The following is a 22369-nucleotide window of genomic DNA, read 5'->3' on the forward strand; positions in this document are numbered from 1 at the left end:
TATTATTCTATATTATTTTTGTTCTATATTATTTTTGACAATCCAAATGTTTACTGTTTAAATTTCCAAGAGGCAACACTTCTTTATGGGAAACTTCCATTCCAACCTAAAATGTTGCAGCAGCTATGTTTTGGCATGTGAATGCTGCACCATTAGTATTTTCCATATTCTCTATAAAAACAGTGGAGAGGTGATGTGAACTGCTGCATTATTGTCATTTAATCAATGTGATTATAAGTTTGTTACAAACATATCGATGCTGAACAGAGACTTGCTGTGTTCCATTTGAACTCGTATGTCAGAATGTTCAAGTTCCAAGTAGGAAATTTCAACTGGAATGTATCCACAAGTCAGTTTTCCTACTCATAAAAAGTCAGGAGAGCCTCACTAACCCTGAGTTCAGAATCCAAGATGGCTGCCCACACATCAACAGTGTGTAAATGCTGTAGTATCATACAGTTTGTTAAGGCCTCTATCTATTTATTTCTCATTAAATCAATTGTTCACACAATACTGTCCATACACACAGTTTCCACTGTGTTTGGATGTGTAAAAAATCACATAATGTGTTGTTATTAACCATAGTTAACAAAGCTAACTTGGAACAAGCTAACAATGAAAATCTAGGACACAGCGTTTTCTGAATGTTTACCAGGAATGAGGTCAGCATGGGTGTGACATCATCCCCAGCTCCGAAATCCAAATTACAAGATAGATGGAATACAAATGTATTAAACAGTCACTGTCTTGCTCTGAGCAAAAACCATACATTTCTAACCTTGACCAATTCTGACTGTTCTCTCCATAATTATGAGTAACTGAAGTTTATGTTTCATATAGACTCCTATGGACCACTATTACTATGGAATCATACTTTTAAATTCCATTGAAAAATGGTCAATTCAGAAATGACATTGTATCTCTGATGCAGAAAAAAGAGAAAGAGCAATCAAATCAATAATTGTGCTCTCTCTCTCTCTCTCTTCTCTCTCTCTCTCTCTCTCTCTCTCTCTCTCTCTCTCTCTCTCTCTCTCTCACACACACACACACACACACACACACACACACAAACACACAAATACACTTGTACTCTTACCTGTCGGCTGTCATGTTTGGAGGAGGAGCTGCTGTTGCTGCGAGATGGAGAGGAAATCTTCTGGGACATAGTGGAGCTCTTCTCCTCTGAGCTCATTCCTCACTTCCACAAAACAGAGGCAGAGTGTTTGTTTGGGTGGGGTGGGGCGGAAAGGAAAATAGAGACGGGAGAGGGAGAGAGTGGGTCAGACTCTGATGTAGATCTCCATGCAGGTCAACTTACATCAGAAGCTCTGACATGGTCATGGTGCAACACTGTGGACACAGAGAGGGAGAGAGAGCGCGAACAAAAGTGAGAATAACAATACACAGTACACAATAGCTATCACCTTCAGTGCACTCCTAACTGTATATCCAGCACACACCAATGTATGGCTGCATGGATAAAATGTTTCATATACAGCAAGGCCAAGGACTATGTGACTTGTTTGAAGGGTCTTGCAGTCTTTCCTTTGACTTTCTGACATCTCTGATATATCTAATGCATGTTTAATGAGACACAAAAATATAGAAATGCGTTAAAGTGTATGATACTACTGCTTTGTTGATATGTGGGCAGCCATCTTGGATTCTGAAATTGTGGTTGGTGAGGCTTTCCTGATTTTCCAAGTAGGAAATTCAAATTGTGGGTAGTTCAGGTTGACATTTTTTACATGGAACTCAGAATTCTGACATTTCAAATAAAACACCTTATTTCCCACTGAAGCTAGGTGGATAGAACTATAATGTTAATGCTGCTAAAATGACCAGAAGCCAATAGTAACCAAAATTGTTTGAATATGTAATTTAAACTAAAATTTTAATATTATTATGTTTTGAGGTTTCATACAATAAGCATTAAATGCTGGAATGAACTGGAGTGTGTAATCATGTGCTATAATTTTTGGTTTAGTGCTGAGTCTGGAATTAAGATCACCCTAGGAACTGTACTGTAATCTACACTACGTGTTTAATTGAAAATTTTCAATAACTGCCCCAGCACTTTCCTTCATTTAATTCTACACAGACCTGTCACCCAATACATACAAATGCTAACACACTCTCTCTCTCTCTCTCTCTCTCTCGCTCTCTCTTTCTCTCTCTCTCTCTCTCTCTCTCTCTCTCTCTCGCTCTCTCTGTTCTCCCTCTGCTGTGAGGTTAATTAGATTAGGAGCTCTGTGAGCCAATAGGCCCCTTCATTTTATTTCCTCTGTATGTGGAAGCAATGGATGAGTCACCTAGCACTAACAAGGCTGTGAGCTTTCCCATTAGCCTCTTCCCCCTATTCGCCACAACCACACCAGGGGAGCGCACCTGACACACACACACACACACACACACACACACACACACACACACACACACACACACACACACCTTTGTGCACATAAGGATTTCGAGAGCCATCATCATCGTCATCTCCACCAACTGCACTAGCCCTGACCACTTATCAGGCCCTGCCCATAATTAAATTTTACCATTGTTTGCAATCAGAGCACAATAATGTTTTATTTTTATTACAATATGAAATTATGTGTTGTCAGTATTTTTGAGTTTCAATTTTAGATTTGAACCGATTTAGCTGACATTGCATTTTAGCATTATGGTCTTATTATTGCCACTGCACTGATAATTACCTTCATGAGTTCCCCAACAATATACATAAACATCTCAGACACACAGATCTCTAGGGAACCAATAAAAAACACTATTTGTTTTAATTCAGGACAACAGCACAGAAGTGTTCACTGTTCAAAATTTGACTAGATTTCTTAGTTTAAATATAATGATATCAAACTTATAAAACCTAAAAAATCCTGCCATCTTTTAGCTGCATATATTACACTATAATTATGGTACTTTTGTGGTAATAATAATGAAAACTAAAGTGTCAACTAATAAAAGGGCATTAGCAAGCAAGCTGCAGATCAACGACATGTAATTTTCACAAAAAATCAGTTAAAAGTTACATGCTAAATTTAGCATGGATACCAAAAATAGTTGATCCTGTTGGAACCAAATTCATTGATTTTCAAAGGACTCCACCTCCCCCTCTGCTCACTCTGGGTATACACTTCAGTTACATAGATGTTTTATACTGCACACAAAAGCTGAGGAAAAGGATAAAGGAAGTGGTGTGTAGCCAAACACTGAACATTATTAACCCATCTTAACCTCACAATCTCTCCATATGGCAATCTATAATAGCCTTCATTCAGGTCCATTCAGTTTCATTGCTGCAACAACAGAGACTCAAAGGAAGGCAACAGATGATGGTGTGGTACAGTGTTATAATGATGTTTAAAGCATAAAAATATTAGTAGTCACACACTGTATGATATTAAGGCCCTAATATTCATGCACATGGTCTCACTTATGAAGCAATACAACTTGAAAGATACTCAGTGACATTCATATCCATTCATATTCACTGACAAGGTCAATGAATAAAAGATGAAATCTACTTTTCAGACAATAACTAAATTGCTAGTTCTCCTCTAGTTAAGCAAATCCAGAACAAAAGGTCCTAAAATGTAAATGTTGCAAAATAAAATATTCTCCAAAATATATTTTTACTGGATGTCAAGGAAGCAATTTATTATTCCAAAAATGACAAATAAAATAGGGATAAAAGTTTGTCATGACAGAAATTATATGTAAAATATACATTTATAAAATATGTAAAGAATGTAGTATACTGCACATTACCATGGATATTATGATGTGTTTTTGTGTATTCATTAAAAGATCGATGTTAAGCCTATATAAAGGCTTCCTTTTCCAACAAGCATCAGTTTTTAAGTTGAAACTGACTGAAGTTTCTTTCCTGAAAAATCATGCTTTGTTTACAATACAGCTTCATAGCTGTTGATGTAGGTTTACATCACAAATGGTTTATGATACTCATGTGGCCCATGGACAACCTATACACTCTCAGAACAATCTGTCACAGTTGTGCTACCCTCAAAGGTACATATTCAGTTCTTTTAGTTAGGGAACATTATTGTGCCACTATCTATAGTAAGTGTAGATTTTATAATTGTGTTGATTTCATAGGCCAAATTTAGACTTCAGGATATATTTTACCTTTAGGGAACACAACTGTACTCTAAAATCACAGTTGTGCCTTGAAATTTATGCTGTTTGTAACTTTAGTAACAATAACGTACCTGTAGAGTACCTTTTTTCTGACAGTGTACATTTAACTTAATTTATCAAAAAATGACCTGACTATGGTAATTGCTCCTAGACTACAGATGGAGCAGAGTGTCTAAAAAACGCTGGACTATGTCTTTAAGCACCGGAGGAGAAAATGCCAGGTTTAGAGTGTGGTGTTTAGCTATGCAGTGAGCCAGATGGCCACTTTCCTCTGAGGTTCATTTGCTTCTCCAGAGCGTGGCGGCAGGTTGCCTTTCATCTGCGGCAGGCAGCATGGGGTGATTGTTTCAGCTTCTCTCAAAGCAACTTCCCAAGCCACAGACAGAGCAATACGCGATCAGGCTAATTACAGCGGCGGCGTGAGGCCTCTTTACACAGCAGAGGAGACACAGCTCTTCCGGTAAACACACACTCCAGGCAGAGTGTAAACCACACTCACAGCTCCATACTCCCCAACTCAGTAAGCTCCTCTTTAAAGCCAGCGGAAAGCAGCTGCCACTTTGTGCCTGGCCAATCATTTATTCATTCCTGTTCTGATAATAACACTTCTACTTCACAAATGCTCACAAACACACACACACACACACACACACACACACACACACACACACACACACACACACACATATATGAGAAGGAAGTACATCCTAAATTTCAATGAATGTGAAAGTCATTTAAAGGACAGCTTGTTATTAAATGATGTAGGGAAATAAAAATCTGCAAGAATAGAGATGCATGTTTTTAATTGGGAAGTGACTATATCATTTAGCTTGTCTAAAAGAAATTTTATAGTATTTGCATTTCAAGGAGAGGAACTTGAAAATACATGAAAACAAACACACCCATACACATACATTGACGCACACACCCATGTTTTTTTTTTTAAGTGTTAAATGTAACCTGGCCCTTTGCCATATATTGGGAAGATTAAAATGGAAGACAGTTAACCCTGTCCCTCAGTTGGTAAGACTTTTCTGTAGAAAAGCAGTGAAAAGAATTTGAAGTGCCACAGAAAACTCATCTGTACTAAAGCCTGGACGAGTCAGATGACTTTGACTTCAGCTTTCCACAATCTTTTATTCTGAGCAAGTTTGAAAAGAATTCTATATTAATCTGTATGTGAAGAAAGACTCATACTGGAAACTGCTGTAAAAAACTGAACTTCTCCAGGGAATAAATGTAACGCCAGACAAAGTTAGATCTCTCTAACAGCCGGTGATGATGAAAGATTTATATGGGCTCAAGGCAAATAGAGGCAGGACTCATCAACAGTACCCCCAACACAAGCTATCAATTATACAAACACACACACACACAAACAACCATACAGTATGTGTCACAGGCATACTCACAAATCAACTATAATTCTATAGAAATTTTCTAGGAAAAGAAAATATGTATCCATAAAAATATACACCAAAATATTTGTCTGTATTACAGAACATAAAATTGTAGAAAGAATGAAATAATGCAGCAGTTACCCCTCAACCTCACTTGTCTCATTCATATAATCATCACAATGCAGAAAATGGCCCACAGATTCAGATTGGAACATTCTGAAGCCCTTTCACTTGTATCAGAACTAAGCCCAGGAGCTGTTTATTCATGTAGTTCAAATGACTGAAAGCACTGAGGTGACGAGCATCACGTAAAGGTTAAATAGAGATTCAGTATAGTGGAGGTCAAGCTCCAGGGCGGCCCGCCTCTCGCAGCCCATCACACACAGACACTGATGTAATTAGGGGCTCAGGTAGGGTGAGTGGCAGCTCTGTTTGCGTCTGCAGCACTGTAATTCAATATGTCCGTCCGTCACAACCGGCAGGTAGAACTTGTTTCTTTTGAAAGCTAAGCGCCAAGCAAATGAGGCTAAAAATAACCAGCACAAAGCCCTGACCAAACACAAGTGGCAGAGGCATGAGCAGTAAGAGAGCTGTGAGAATGTCCCTGAAGATAAGAGAGATGTCAAAGGTCCTGTGTCATAGCAAGGGGCCCAACCCAGTAGCACATACACACAATCACACACACACATAGTGGTGAGTAATGGCAAAAAATATAACATCACAATCATCACAATTCGTATACAATATAAGGCAATGCCAGTCTGATATGTTGGAAATAAAAAAATGAGGAGCATTTTTAAACATGAGTGAGTGAGTGATTCAAATATTATGTGCACTATGAAATATATTTTAATCACTATATTCTTTTCAAAATGTACAGTTTTTTGTGTTTTCCTACAGTGCATGTACCAGCATATCAACCGAGGTTCACATCTTTATATATCTAATCCCTTGTCCTTTTCTACTGAGTACACCACATACTGATAAATAAAATACAGTGAGGGAGCATAGACAATTATGGAGAGCAAAGAGAGACTAAGAGAAAAAGCAGAATTAAATGTGCCGTTGCAGCCCTTTGCTCATTAGCACCATCTCTCCTGCCACAGGTTCTACAATAAACAGGCTGATAATCAAAGGGATGCAGTTGCAGGCTGCAGTAATTGCCAAAATCTCACAGTGCTAACCGCAGTGTGGACAAACCAGCTGCTGGGGTGTCCAGGACCTTGAGAATTTGTTAGTTTAACTGCTGAAATACTCAAGCCATGGTCTGCCACTTGCAAGTACAGAACAGTAAATGAAATATAATCTGGCGCTCAGCAGCTGCTGTGGGTTGACATAACCGCCAGTTAGGCTTAACAGAAATCACACAATGAATTAGATTACAGGTGTGATGCATTTTAATCAGGGATAGAGATACGTGTTTCATTGTTTATGAATAACCAGTTGTTTAGGCCCAGATCGCTAGGATATCCCTCACACAATTACAACAATCAATGTCCACTAGCTTATTCTAGCCTAGTCTTATTCCCATCAAGGCCTAACTGAAATTAAGCTGCTGTTACTGATTCTGATACAGTAATCTAAACATTTACCGAACTACCATATCACAGTCATAGAAAAAAAAATTATGAAAAATTCCACTTGATTTTGTGGAATATATTCCCAAGAAAGCATTCTAGATTTTTGATATTCAAATGCGAATAAGCAAGTAAACATTTACTAAATTTGGCTCCATTGTATTGACATTAGCAGGGTGGCACGATGGTGTTACAGGTAGTGTCACTGCCACACAGCTCTAGGGTCTTGGGGTCCTAGTTTCGATCCTCGCCTTGGGTCACTGTCTATTACAGTTTACATGTATGAAAACGGTATGATTCTCTGGACCATTACCCGGAATTTGTAATAAGGTGCTGGCAGGATAAAGTCTGGGTAATGTCTGGTAGAAATCTTACAGACCTTTATGTTCACACGTACAGCTCCTCCAGATAAATTTTAAAAAATCTGGGTCACCATGCATGCTTATGAGTGTCTTTGTGTTTTTCCTTCCATACAATTCCAAAACACATGCTGTTTGTTAGACTGGCTCTGCAAAGTTTTCCACAGATTTGAGTGTGACAGTGATTGTTGTGTGAGTGTGTAAGGCCCTGTGATGAACTGATGTGTTGTGATGCCTTGTGTCCAACGACTCCAGGTAGGCCCCAGATCCATAATGATCCTGATCAGGGAGAAGCAATTACTGATATTAAAATGTGTTTGAATGCTATTTTTATTGTGAAAATCCAACATGATATTTATAGGTTAATTGATTCCAGAGCATGACCTTCTCATTGCTCATTAGCAGCTCCACACAAAACCATTATATTTAACACACAGTGAGTGTTTATGCCAATGTGATGAAGGACTAAATGAAAAAAATGCAATCATATCCGGCTACATGAAGCTCAAACAGTCATGAGAACTGCTGAACTGCAGGCTGAACAGTGAGAGCCTTGTTAGAAGCAGTTTCTGCAGTTTGCCACATCTCTAACAGAAAGAGAGAAACAGTGTGTCCTTTGCTCCACTGAGTCTGAGCTCTGTCCACGCCAATTTACTCCTCCCTCAGCAGTGTAAGTGAAAGTTGGACTGGTTTTCCTCCACACCTTAAGACAACGTGGCCTGTGGAGTGAAGGTGTTTGTAGAAGGTGACTTTCTTGAGCTGAATGCAGACTTGCTTGTTGTTTAATGATGATACAGCAGGGACAGCTGGTACTGGATCAGCGCTCCAGAGAAAAAAAAACAAAAACATACTGAAGTGCCTGCAGCATCTGCTGACCGCCGGCGCTCTCTCATCATGCCCCGGGTGTGAGTCACAGCTCTGGCCTCTGTCAATTACAGCATAGAAAGTGTGGCCCACTGGGCCAGAGCCGTGTTTACTGAGATGACAGTGTTTGAGGGATGACTTATGCTGCTCTAAAGCCAGCGCTGCTCCAGAGGAGGAGGACATTGATGATCACCACGGCTTAAAATACATTCTCTGATCAGCCCACAGTGATCAGAATGATTTTGGTCAAAAACCTCCTGAACCAAAATCAGCCAGAAATGTCTGGGGTCTGCAATTAATTTTACGAAATGCTGTTAAGTGTAGGCAATGATGACAATATTAACTGTCTTTACTGTTATTATGATAAATTACACAGCAAATATTTGCGCTCTTAGGAATGATTTCTCTCAATAATTTGTAGGTAGATTGACCATAGGATGGTAGGTACATGGAATTCTGCGAAGTTGCTGTGTTACAACATCAGTTGTAAATATCACTATACAAATAAATATAGTGATTTGGTTTGATGGGAGGAATGTTTGACCCAGAACAGACAGCAGAACCTGTCATGATTATGTGCTGTGTGAATAAATGCAATTACATTCTCCTGCTAATGTTTATAGTTCATAGGATTAACTGTCTTGAAGTATGCAGTTTATCTTTGTTAATTGAGCATTTTTTATTGATTTATTGCAGTTGAAAAGACAAACATGATGGCACTTACAAGGACGCAGACAGATTCCACATAATCAGCAGTTGGATGTTAATTTACATTATGCCACAAAGATACATTAATGTGAAGATGAAAGATGTGAAACCTGCATGGGGTGTAATTTGGATTACTGTTGCTGTTGTGTTGATTATGTGAAGGTTTGAAGAGGTGAAGAATGAATGAAATGATGTAATAATGATGACTATTCTATTCTAGGCATCACGTGTTTGAAAAGAAAAATTAGACTCTACACTAAAATCTTACAATTCGAGTATTTTTTGTTGTTGTTGGTTTTTTTTTTAAGAATCTATTCTTTTATTTTTTTTAGAATTTCTGCGTCATGGCTGATGTAGCAAATCCTTGCCATGTCATATGGAAATAAAGTGTTTCTCAGTATTTATTATATGATATATGTACCTGTGTTGTAACAGTGTACTTTTGCACTGTTGAATTCTTCATTTTCTATGTAAATTATTTTTCTCTCATTCATTTATTTATTGTCTGCAAAATCATATACAATTCAGAGTCAAGGTGGGTCTGGAGCACATCCCGTACAGGGCTCCAGTCCATCACAGGCACCACACATTCACACCTACGGACAATTTTGCATGACCAGTCTACTTACTAGTGTGTGTTACTGAGCTGTGGGAGGACACTAGAGCACTCAGAGAAAACCCAAGTTGTAGGCGCCAGATGCCTATTTTGTGCCTAGTTTTGAATTTGCCCCATATTATGTGTATTTCATATTTTATAGTATAATGTCATATTGATAAAATATTTGTATATATTTTTTTAATATTTATATTTAATAATTTAAGTTAAAAAACATATGTAAAAGGTTAAAATGTGGATTTAGAATAATTACAGGAAGTTACATAGTTGACCTTTAATCAGGCAAGGTGCACGGTGCACAGGGGACAGTGTGGTTAGATTGACACGGGAGAAGGAAGGTTGGTGCCTCACGGTTTTCTGACCGTGCCATGTCGTGTTGTGTCCGTAGTCATGCTGTGGAGTGATTATAATTTACATTAGTGGAAGCTTAAGAGGCACAATTTCGTTTGTATTCGTTTTGTTTTTTGTTATCTTTTTTGTTTTAAATAAAAATACAAAACGTGACTTTGGTTGAGGATATCGTTTTGTTTTCTTTTTGGATCCTGAAACACGCGTCAGCCACAAAGCTCCAACCTAGAAAGATTTTGTGTAGAATACCCTACAACTTTAGTCAGAAAACCTTCTGCTTCGTGTGGAGAAGGAATTGGAAAGGACAACGGACTCGTGGAAACTGTGGAAACGTTGGACAACGTTTTATCAAAGCGAGAAGAGTAGCTGTGAACACTGGATGGACAGTAACTAATCACGAGACGAGTGGATGATTATGTTGGTAAGCTGCAACTTGTGTGTTATTTCGGAAGTTTGCTATTTTGCATGAAGTTACTGAACAGTTAACTAGTGGAAAAAGAGAATCGAAAATGACAGAGAAAGCCGTTGAAGACAAGCTACACCGCTTTACACAGTCAAGGAAAGCTAACCTAGGCCATCTAACTAGCCAAATTAACCGGATTGAAACGTTAATGGAATTCGATGGTAACGTGGACACAGTTAAACAGAAATTGCGCGTGGACTTTAAAGATTCATTCGGTGAGTTGTGTAAGATAAACGATGGTCTGCAACAATTAATGAATGAGGAAGAGTTTAAGAGGGACCAAAATTCGTGGTTTAACCCAAATGCGAGCCGAATGCAGGGGTTCATTGAACATGCGGAAGTGTGGATTAAAGCAGCTGCGGCTCGCGCTGAGCAAGCAAGACGCTGTGACGCCGAAATTCGTCCTTCTGACAGCGCGTCTGCTGTATCGGTTGCCTCGAGCAAGAGGAGTAAAGGGCGCGAGACAATAGCTGGAAGCAGAGTATCCACCACTTCTTCAAAACTTAAGCTTAAAGCAGAGATGGAGAAAGCTACATTGCTCGCAGAGGCAACAACTTTGCAACAAAAACAAGATTTACAGTTGCAAGAAGCTGAATTAAAAGCAAAAAGAGAACAATTAGAAGCTGAATTAAAACGCCAAGAAGCTGAAATAAAAGTTAAAAAAGAACAATTAGATCTGCAAACACTTATTGCAGCAATGGATGCAAAAATAAAAGTTTTAGAAAATTATGAAAATGAATGCTTTTCACAAGTGAGCCATGCATCACGCCATTCATCACGTCATTCATTAACAATTGAGTCTGGATATATTCAACTGCCCGTAAGTCGAAATCCAGTCACTGACAATACAAGTGCACATGATCAGTTCATCCCACTGCAGCCTCAGCCTATTGCTGCACAGCACATTCAGTCCATTGGTGCACAGCAGCCACAGCTTATTGGCACACGGCAGCCTACAGCTACACCTGTAGCAGATGACCATGCAGTTGAAACACTCTGCAGTGTTATGACTCGTCAGAATACAATAACTGAGTTGATGGTGAAGCAACAGAAAATGATGACCCTGCCACCATTAGACATTCCCACCTTTAGTGGTGACCCCCTTGAGTACAACGCATTTGTAAGGGCATTTGAACATGGTGTAGAATCACGCACTGAAAGCCCTAAGGATCGTCTCTATTTTCTAGAGCAGTTTACGTGTGGTCAACCTAAAGAGTTGATAAAGAGCTGCCTTCATATGAAGCCAGACGAAGGCTACCCGAAAGCAAAGAGGTTACTGAAGGACACTTCGGCAACGATTACAAGATTGCTGTAGCCTACATGAACAAGGTAGTAAACTGGACGCCTATCAAGCCGGAGGATGTTGACTCACTGAACGCCTTTTCACTCTTTCTGACAGCATGCCTCAACACCATGACTGAAGTGAGTTACATGGAGGAGATTGATAATGTTTGCGAATTTAAAGGCCATTGTTTTGAAGCTTCCTTATAAGCTACGTAAAAGGTGGAGGGGTGTTGTATTTGGTGTGCAAGAGCAAGCTGACAAGAGAATCAAGTTCAAGGATTTGGTGGAGTTTATTAACAAACAAGCCAAGATCGCACTGCACCCAGTCTTCGGAGACATAAGAGATAGCACAACATTTAAAGCACCTACACCTAAGCAAAACAATAACAAAGAGCAGAAGAAAGGCATAATTAAGAAGTCATTCACTATAAGTGCTAAACATTTGGACAAACAGGAGGAAAACACAAAGTCAAAGGAAAACATGGATTCAGAGATGACTGCCACAAATACGTGTCTCTTTTGTGACGGTGAACACAACTTGGACTCGTGTACTAAGCTTAAAAGCAAGCCACACAACGAGAAGATAGACTTCCTGAAGAGCAAAGGATGTTGTTTTGGCTGCTTAAAGCAAGGCCACATGAGTAAATCCTGCAAGTCAAAAGTCAGCTGTCAGGTGTGTTCGCTAACGCATCCAACGTTGCTGCACATAAAGAAAAGGGGCATCGGTGCTGAAACAAAAAAGGAGACACAGAGTTGTGAAACACAAACTATCCTCAGTGCCTTCATTGCTGCAGAGTATGAAGGTGGTGAGCTGATTGGGGCCGGGGAAGACGACTGTACGCTGGCTATCGTTCCTGTCCAGGTCAAAGCCAAGAGGAGAAACGCAGTGGTGCGGACGTACGCCTTCTTGGACCCAGGAAGCTCCGCCACATTCTGTACCGAAGCATTGATGAAGAAGTTGAAGCTCACTGGAAGAAAGACCGACATACTGCTGAGAACTATGAACGAAGAGAAACCTGTTTGTACTCACATAGTGTCAGCCTTGGAAGTCAGCAGTTTGTCCGGTGAGGAGTTCATCGATCTTCCAGACGTTTTCTCGCAGAAAGCCATACCTGTTGGGAAAGAAAACATACCGAAACAAAAGGATCTTGAAAGGTGGACCTGCCTTAAAGGAATACACTTACCTCATATCGAAGCCGACATTGGATTGCTCATAGGAGCAAATGTGCCCAAAGCTATGGAGCCATGGGAGTTGGTGAACAGTGTCGGTGAAGGGCCATACGCCGTGCGAACCAAGCTAGGCTGGACTGTAAACGGGCCTTTGAGGGAAACATGTAGCAGTGAAAACAAAGGAAGGCTAAAGAGGACAACAGCAAACCGCATATCAGTCAGCAGTTTGGAGAACCTGTGGCTACAACAGTTCAAGGTGGATTTTCCGGAATGTGGAAAACATGAAGAAGTGGAGATGTCCAGGGAAGACCATCAGTTCATGGACATGGTCACGGAATCTGCTGCACTGATTGATGGTCACTACTCTTTATGTCTACCACTCAAGAACAGATTGGTTCACATGCCAAACAATCGACCAATAGCTGAACAGCGAGCACAAAACCTAAAGCGGAAGTTTCTCCGAAACGACAGCTACAGACAGGAGTATACAGACTTTATGGAAGACCTGATAAAGAAGGGCTATGCAGTGCAACTTTCAGAGGACGAACTGATACACAAAGAAGGGAAGGTGTGGTATATACCACATCACGCCATATACCACCCTGTGAAACAGACACTAAGGGTTGTTTTCGATTGTGCAGCATCGTATCAAGGCACATCCCTGAACAACCAGCTCCTTCAGGGTCCAGACTTGACCAGCAGTCTGATTGGTGTTGTGATACGATTCAGACAAGAGCATGTTGCGTTTATGGCAGACGTGGAAGCAATGTTCCACCAAGTTAAGGTGTCTGAGGAAGACTCTGACCTGCTCAAGTTCCTCTGGTGGACAGACGGTGACTGCAACCGGACGTTGACGGAGCAAAAGATGACTGTATATCTATTTGGGGCCACATTCTCACCGAGTTGCGCCAGCTTTGCTTTGAGGAGGTGTGCTGAAGATCAGAGTGGGCAGTTCAGACCCGAAGTAGTTCAAACTATCTTACAGAACTTTTACGTAGATGACTGCCTCAAGTCTGTCGCTACAGCGGAGGCAGCTGTATCCATATGCCAAGACCTCATGAAGATCTGTGCCAAAGGAGGCTTCCGTCTCACCAAATGGGTGAGCAACCGACGGAAAGTGCTTGACTCCATTCCCAAGTCTGAATTAGCAACAGAAATAAAAACGTTGGATCTGGATCATGACGAACTACCTATGGAGAGGGCTCTCGGTCTCAACTGGTGTGTTGTGTCAGACGTATTCAAATTCAAGATCAACATAAGAGATCGCCCATTCACTAGGAGAGGACTTCTCTCAGTCATTGGTTCAGTTTAGGATCCATTAGGTTTTTTGACACCCGTAGTCTTGCCAGCGAAAGCTATCCTGCAAGAATTATGCAGATTGAAGATTGGATGGGACGACGACTTACCTGAGCATGTGAAGAAGCAGTGGACAGACTGGCTAGCTAGTCTTCCTGCCTTGGAGGATTTCTCAGTGGCCAGATGTCTCAAGCCTGAATAGTTTGGAAGTTGCGTATTCGCGCAATTACATCACTTTGCGGACGCGAGTGAGGATGCGTACGGGTCGGTCAGTTACCTTTTCCTGCGCAATGCAGACAATAAGACGCACTGCACATTCATGATGGGCAAGTCCAGAGTAGCGCCTCTTAGGCCTCCTACCATTCCCTGGACGGAATTGATTGCGGCTATGTTGGCCATTAAGATGGATGGTGTTCTAAGAAGAGAGCTTCAACTGGATATTGCAGAATCAATATTTTGGACTGACAGTACGGTGGTACTCCGGTATCTGCAGAATGAGAACACACGTTTCCGCACATTTGTGGCAAACAGAGTTTCGGCTATCCTAAAAAACTCTGATGTGGAGCAGTGGAGACATGTCAGCACTGATGTGAATCCAGCCGACTGCGCCTCTAGAGGGCAAAGAGTGGATCAATTCTTGAAGAACACCACATGGGTGTTTGGTCCTGAGTTTCTCCATGGTCCCGAAGAGAATTGGCCCAACGCTCCATTGAGCCACACACAACTTCCATCAGATGATCCTGAGATCAAAAAGGTCATAGTGAATCGAGTGGAAGTGGAAGAGAATGTAACTCCATTCAAAAGAATAATCAACCACTTCTCATCCTGGATCAAATTGAAAAGAATCATGGCGTGGTTCCTAAAGTTGAAGGCCATGCTGCGAAGCCTCTGTCAAAAATGCAAAGAGCTGCGTGCTGTTGACACTGAGAACAGTACAGTTCAATGTGAACAGCTGATCCAAAGCCAGATTGACCGCTTCAAGGCGAGCATTAGACCTACTCAGCTTTCAGTGGAAGACTTGGAGCAAGCAGAACTTGACATAATCAAATTCTGTCAGAAAGAGAAATACTCAGAGGAGATTGTGGCTTTGCACAAAGGTCAGAGCGTGAAGCGCAGTAGTCACGTGTACAAGCTAAACCCAGTACTTCAAGATGACCTGTTGCGAGTTGGCGGAAGATTGAGTCGGGCAGCTATGCCAGAAAGTAGCAAGCAGCCAGTTATCCTGTCCAGAGACTTTCACATAACAGACTTACTTCTTCAACAGATTCACTTAAAGACTGGACATGGAGGGCGCAATCATATGCTCTCTGAGCTGCATCAAAGATTTTGGATTCCAAGCGCCAACGTGGCCATTAGGAAAGTGATTGGGAAGTGTGTGACGTGCCGCCGCTTGCATGGGAAAGTTGGACACCAACTTATGGCTGATCTTCCACAAGAGCGAGTGATCCCTGATGACCCACCTTTCACGCGTGTTGGCGTGGATTATTTTGGACCACTGGAGGTCAAGCGAGGAAGAACTATCTTGAAGAAGTATGGAGTCATATTCACTTGTTTAGCCATTCGTGCAGTGCACATTGAGTTGGCCTCGTCATTGGACACTGATTCGTGCATTAACACGATTCGGCGCTTTATAGCGCGCAGAGGATAAGTGAAAGAGATTCGCTCGGATAATGGGACAAATTTTGTAGCTGCCAATCGTGAGCTGAAGGCAGCCATTGCTGATTGGAACTCCTCAGATTTTCAGCATCTGTTCCACCAGCATGGGATCAAGTGGACGTTCAACCCTCCCACCGCATCGCATCACGGTGGAGCATGGGAGAGGTTGATACGATCAATCCGAAAAGTGCTAAATTCAACTGTGAGAGAACAGAACCTTGATGAGGAAGGCCTTCTTACGGTCCTGTGTGAGGCAGAGTCGATCATCAACAGCCGTCCGATCACCAAGGCATCCAACGATCCGAATGATTTACAGGCTTTGACGCCTAATCATTTGTTGTTGCTGAAGACAACGGCCTCATTGCCTCCAGGATTGTTTGACCAGGACGACCTCTACTCTAGGCGCAGGTGGAAACAGGTGCAATATCTGTCCAACTTGTTTTGGAAGAGATGGACTAAGGAGTACCTACCTCAACTACAGGAGCGCCAGCGCTGGGCCACAGCATCTAAGAACTTTGAGGAAGGAGACGTTGTACTTCTTGTGAATGACTGTGCGCCTAGAAACTCCTGGATTATGGGCAAGATCATCGAAGCAATTCCAGACAAGAATGGTCTGGTCCGCAGAGTCAAGATAAAGACAAAGACTAACATCTTGGACAGACCCATTACTAAGATCTGTCTTCGTAAAGACTAAGCCCCTACGATGAGCCATGTGCTAGCAACCTCTGGCTCTACTTTTTCTCTTTATTTCTCTACCTTTCTCTCTCTTTCTTTTCTTTCTTTATTGCAGATGGAGTGATTATGGACTTTATATCCTTGAAAGTTTTGACAATAGAACAATAGACCTTTAGTGTACATTATTAATAGTATCTTGGTTATGGGACAGAAATTTGCATATTTCTTATATGTGGATATGTTTCATATTTTACTTAGTAAGAAGAAGTTTGGTAATTGTTCTATGTTACTTAGTTATTAGAACAATTAGGGGCCGGTAATGTAGGCGCCAGATGCCTATTTTGTGCCTAGTTTTGATTTGCCCCATATTATGTGTATTTCATATTTTATAGTATAATGTCATATTGATAAAATATTTGATTTAAATTCATGCTTGATATATTTAATAATTTAAGTTAAAAAACATATGTAAAAGGTTAAAATGTGGATTTAGAATAATTACAGGAAGTTACATAGTTGACCTTTAATCACGCAAGGTGCACGGTGCACAGGGGACAGTGTGGTTAGATTGACACGGGAGAAGGAAGGTTGGTGCCTCACGGTTTTCTGACCGTGCCATGTCGTGTTGTGTCCGTAGTCATGCTGTGGAGTGATTATAATTTACATTAATGGAAGCTTAAGAGGCACAATTTCGTTTGTATTCGTTTTGTTTTGTTATCTTTTTTGTTTTAAATAAAAATACAAAACGTGACTTTGGTTGAGGATATCGTTTTGTTTTCTTTTTGGATCCTGAAACACGCGTCAGCCACAAAGCTCCAACCTAGAAAGATTTTGTGTAGAATACCCTACACAAGTAGACATGTGGAGCTCGAACTGACAACCCCAGGATCATTTAGTTGTGTGACAGTGACACTACTTATGGAAATACCCCTGTATATAGGAATGTAATTAGATTTTATTTCATGTAATGGAGTAAAATGACTACTTCTGTTGGCCCATTTGTTCTAAAATGTTCCCAGTAAAACTGGCCACTGTTTTTTTTTTACATTATATCAAATAATTAAACAAAAAATAAAACATGATTTAAGGTGCAATTGTTATATATACACCAACCCTGTTAGGAAAAGTGTCTGCTTTACTACGTCAAGTGTTATTCCATTTCCTGACCTAAAACAGCCTTTGCCAATGGAACACCACAAACCTAACATGTATTTGTCTATGCCTGCTGTTATTTAGAGAGAGAGAGGACTAGATATTAAATATGCATGATTTTCCTGTGTTGCTCTGTAAAGGAGAGGACATCTACATCTGAATAGAGAGAGAGAAAGAGCAAGAGAGAGAGAGAGAAAGAGAGAGAGAGAGAGTGAGTGACACTACAGCTCCCCCATGGCCCTGCATGCAGACAAAGCTGAGTAGCTTGCTGCCTCTTAATGAGCTTTTAAACGACAACGTGAGGAAATCCCATCATAACTCTCAATTGAGAAAGCCCAGTTTAAAGAGGCTTACACAAACACACTTGTGTAGTGTGGGAAACTCCTCCACCATGCAGCAGCGAGCCCTGCGGGGAAAACCTCACCACCTCTGCTCTGTGTTTGTTGTAGAAGCACACGAACCACAAATAAAGCACCAAGCCACGTGATATGAGTCACTGGAACAGCCCGCAGAGAGTGATTTCTGAGATACTGAAGATAGGAAAAGCTTGTGAAATGTGTATGACTCTTGATGCACTGCAGGAAGTGAGGAGGAACATTTTTGTCACACACACGACTCTGAAGGATTCTTATATCAGAAAACTCCTTCACAGCTGCCCTGCTGTCCATTGACCAGAGTGGAGTGCAGTGGGGGAGTGCTGAATGTAACCATTCAGTGTAATCTAAGATAGTACATAGGATACCGTTTATTTATATATATATATATATATATATATATATATTCACATTCACATTAAAATACAGTTTTAGGGGGAAAAGCTAACATCTCTAAAGACAGCATAAATATTGCCTATTTTCTGCCAGTAGTAGTACCCCCTTTTTTACTTGTCAAGAAAAATATACATGAAATACAAAATAAATTGCACATTTTATGTTTTTTTTTAATTATTATTAACATGTCTTATATGGGGTGACATGGTGGCACAGAATGTAGTGTCACAGTCAAACAGCTACAGGGACCTGGAGTTTGTGGGTTCGAGTCCACATCCAGGTGACTGTCTGTGAGTTTGGTGTTTTCTCCCCGTGTCCGTGTGGGTTTCCTCCGGGTGCTCCAGATTCCTCCCACGGTCCAAAAAACACACGATGGTAGGTGGATTGGCAAATCAAAAGTGTCCATAGGTGTGAGTGAATGTGTGAGTGTGTGTAACCCTGCGAAGGACTGTTCCCCCTCAAGTGTGTGTTTCTGCATTGCACCCAGTGATACCCGGTAGGCTCCACCCCGACCCTAAATTGGATAAGCAATTACAGACAAAGAATGAATAAATGAAATTCTCCAAAGAATGCTGACAATGCACTTAAATGTAGAGAAGAGTTTTCTGTGAGGCTGATGCAAAAATTTGCAAAAGAACATGCTCCAAACATTTGCATATGACTGTAAGGTCTTGTTTTATTTATGGAAACAATCTTAAATGTTTGAGAAGTAACAGCAGACACACTTGAATTTTATATTATATAGAAAGGCAATATAATACTTAGCTACTACTATTACTGGATGGAGTTTCATCACTCCAGGAATACAGATCCACTGCTCCACAGTTCAGAGCTGGAGGCTTTATACCTCTTTGGGTGATGCTTGGAATTGAGCATTGTGACCTTAGGCTCTAATGCAGCTGCTCTAGAATATCCTGTTTCATGGCATGCTTTTCTCTGGAGATTATTCAAACTGTGTGTGCACAGCTGAATGTCTGTATTCATGAATGGTTCAGCTTCAGGTAGCTGAATTCACACTCTCAACACACCTGGCTCAACTAATCCATCAACAAATCCTTTCTGAGTTGAGGTGGATGTGTCAGAGCAGTAAAACACTAATATTACATGTAGGCCTGAGCATAGAGCAGGACTAAGATTGAGGACCACTGTTGTGGAGGACTCAAATGCACAACCTCATCAGAAAAAAAAAACACAAGTAGGAAACAGATCTGTATCACCACACATTAATCATCGGTTCCCTTAAAGTCTCCCTGAAAATTTTTCTTGAGAGTTTCTCCCCTTTAACTATGCTCAGCCCAAGAGATTTGTGATTTGTTCATAATGTCATTTACAACCTGGTGCAGACTGGGTTCTTTGGGAAAAGACAGTGAGCCAAGTGCTCTTCAAGGACGAAAGATGACAGCTAGACAGTCGACACCATTAATTCTACTCACCAAAAATCAGTGGCAGTGTGGTTTCCTGTCCTAATTTCTGCCCATCACTGTGATGCTAGTGTGCCTCGTAGGTCATTTCACTCTTTGTACAAAACCACTGAAATTCATATGAACACTTCAGAGTTGGCACCATGATGAGCTCGTAGAAGCACAACACAAAAGGCATTGTGCTGTATAGTTCATGTCAACTCTGTACAATGACTGCCAGGAGTCTTCTAATCCATTTATCTGCATTTTCTGTCTGATTAGGTATTCAGATTATTTTATCTTGCGATATTTATATTATATACTGAGTGATATTATTGTGTTGTGCTGAATTCATATATATATAATTTTCTACAAAAATTTAGTATTTCATAACCTCTAAACTCATAAACATATATGGACAAATTATTTGGAAAATTGTTTGATTATGGTAGACAGACAATTGTACTATATATATATATATATTCCTTGACTAATGAGTTTAATTAGTTCTGTGATCTTCCTCGTAACCCAGTTTTCTTGTATATAAAATTAAATTTCCACATTAAAATGAACTGAAACGCTATTAATTTGTTCAAGACCCCCAAAATTACACCAATTTTGTACCTTTTTTGTAAGAAAAAATTGACTTATAAAAAACAAATGATGTATAAAAAAATAATAATACATAATAAATAAGAATGTAAAGACAGAAACTGGTTCTATTAAGTGTATTGTATTTACCTTGAAGATCAGATGAAGAGGCGGAGGTTGAGGAGATTGGCCGAGGAGGTTGTGGGAGTTTTTCCTTTCGTGCTCTATCGCTTAAATTTGCTTACTCGGTACACACTTAATGCTACAATGCTACAAAAAACAGCGATACGACAGAGATGCTTGCACGGCAAGATAACCAAGTGAACTGCATGCTTGCTGGGCTACCTAGTACATAGGCTACCCTGGCGTAAGCTCACTCGCTCGTAACTCAGATCTCTTAATAGAAATGGCCATTTTATAAAGCGGTGACATATACTTTGAAACTAAGGGCTTTTTTTAGGTCTTCAAGTACTTTGACTCTTACTGCTATGTCACTAATAGCCATGCACGCAAGCCTGTTTTTCCTTGCTTGCAAGAAGTTCTCTGAGTTTAAGTGGTGCATGTCATATAATTTCTTCTTTTGTGAGAGTACTTTTCCTGAGGCAAGGAATTATTTTTCCTTGTGCAAAGTGGTTTTCCCCCTTGTTATTTCTGAACTGGATATGATACCCTACAAACACCCAATCTATGTTTTCTATGTCATCCAAGGTACTCATCACAGTCTTTGCCAGAAGGCATCACAAAAAATGCTGGACAACAATGAACATTATTTGGAAGGAGACACCATTCATTTATAAGCGTTCATAAAAAAAATGTGTTATTTTCATGACTTCTGTGCCCTTTGATAAGAACTGGCCTAATAGGCAAATGCTATCAATCAGTTCTAACCCTGTACCATCAACAGAAAAGCTTCACAAAATTTACTTCACACTGAGCAGAGGTACAATTTTTCACTTTTTAAATTTTTCTTATAAAGTCCTTCAAAGGTGGCACGGTGCTGCAGCAGGTAGTGTCACAGTCACACAGCTCCAGGGACCTGGAGGTTGTGGGTTTGAGTGCCGCTCTGGGTGACTGTCTGTGAGGAGTTTGGTGTGTTCTCCCCGTGTCCGTGTGGGTTTACTCTGGGTGCTCCGGTTTCCTCCCACAGTCCAAAAACACACATAGATAGGTGTGAATGAATGTGTGACTGTGTGTGTTGCCCTGTGAAGGACTGGCGCCCCCTCCAGGGTGTATTCCCGCCTTGCGCCCAATGATTCCAGGTAGGCTCCGGACCCACCGTGACCCTGAACTGGATAAGCAGTTACAGATAATGAATGAATGAATGAATGAATGAATGAATGAACGAAGTCCTTCAACATATTGATGGTTACTGATGTTTCCTCCTCCAATCTTGAATCCTGAACCTTTTTCCTCCAGTGCTTTTTCTCTGGTGTATGTTCAGCACTCAAGGTTGATCAAGCACAGTGATAGAATGCAGCCTTGTTGAACTCTTTGCTGAAAAAAAGTCTCTTTGTTCATGTTCTAGTTGAGCCTAAAATATCTCAGCACGGCTGACAGTTCGTAGAAGTGTCACAATATCTCAACTTTTAGCAATGAACTTGAAAAGATGGAGATGTTACTAGATCTTTTGCCAGTGTTCCAAATCTAGAAGGATTGATGTAGGCACAGGCATTACATGACCTTAAGCTGACATGATAAATGTGCAACAACATAAATGTGGCTCCAGTAATACTGGCCAAAAGCTGAAGGCCTGTTTCTACAGCTGCAGTTTTCTCAGAGCTGACACAGGGTCAGACCACACACAGGTGGTGATGAAGTACTGGTTTTATTGGGAAAGGTAATTCATCACACCTCTCCACCTATGTCC

At 40.6% G+C, this 22369-nt stretch overlaps 1 protein-coding gene across 2 annotated transcripts in view; it reads right to left on the bottom strand.

The window, feature by feature from the left end:
• Positions 1-22369, bottom strand: part of osbpl3b (oxysterol binding protein-like 3b) — a 73777-nt gene that overhangs the window by 35175 nt on the left and 16233 nt on the right. For both annotated transcript variants that reach the window (XM_066682505.1, XM_066682504.1), the window contains exon 3: positions 1097-1350. In XM_066682505.1, the coding sequence (XP_066538602.1) occupies positions 1097-1192 (96 nt within the window). In that variant the 5' untranslated portion in view covers positions 1193-1350. The remainder of the gene's footprint in view (positions 1-1096; positions 1351-22369) is intronic.

This window comes from Hoplias malabaricus, chromosome 10, assembly GCF_029633855.1.
Source record: "Hoplias malabaricus isolate fHopMal1 chromosome 10, fHopMal1.hap1, whole genome shotgun sequence".
NCBI classification, from domain to species: Eukaryota; Metazoa; Chordata; class Actinopteri; order Characiformes; family Erythrinidae; genus Hoplias; species Hoplias malabaricus.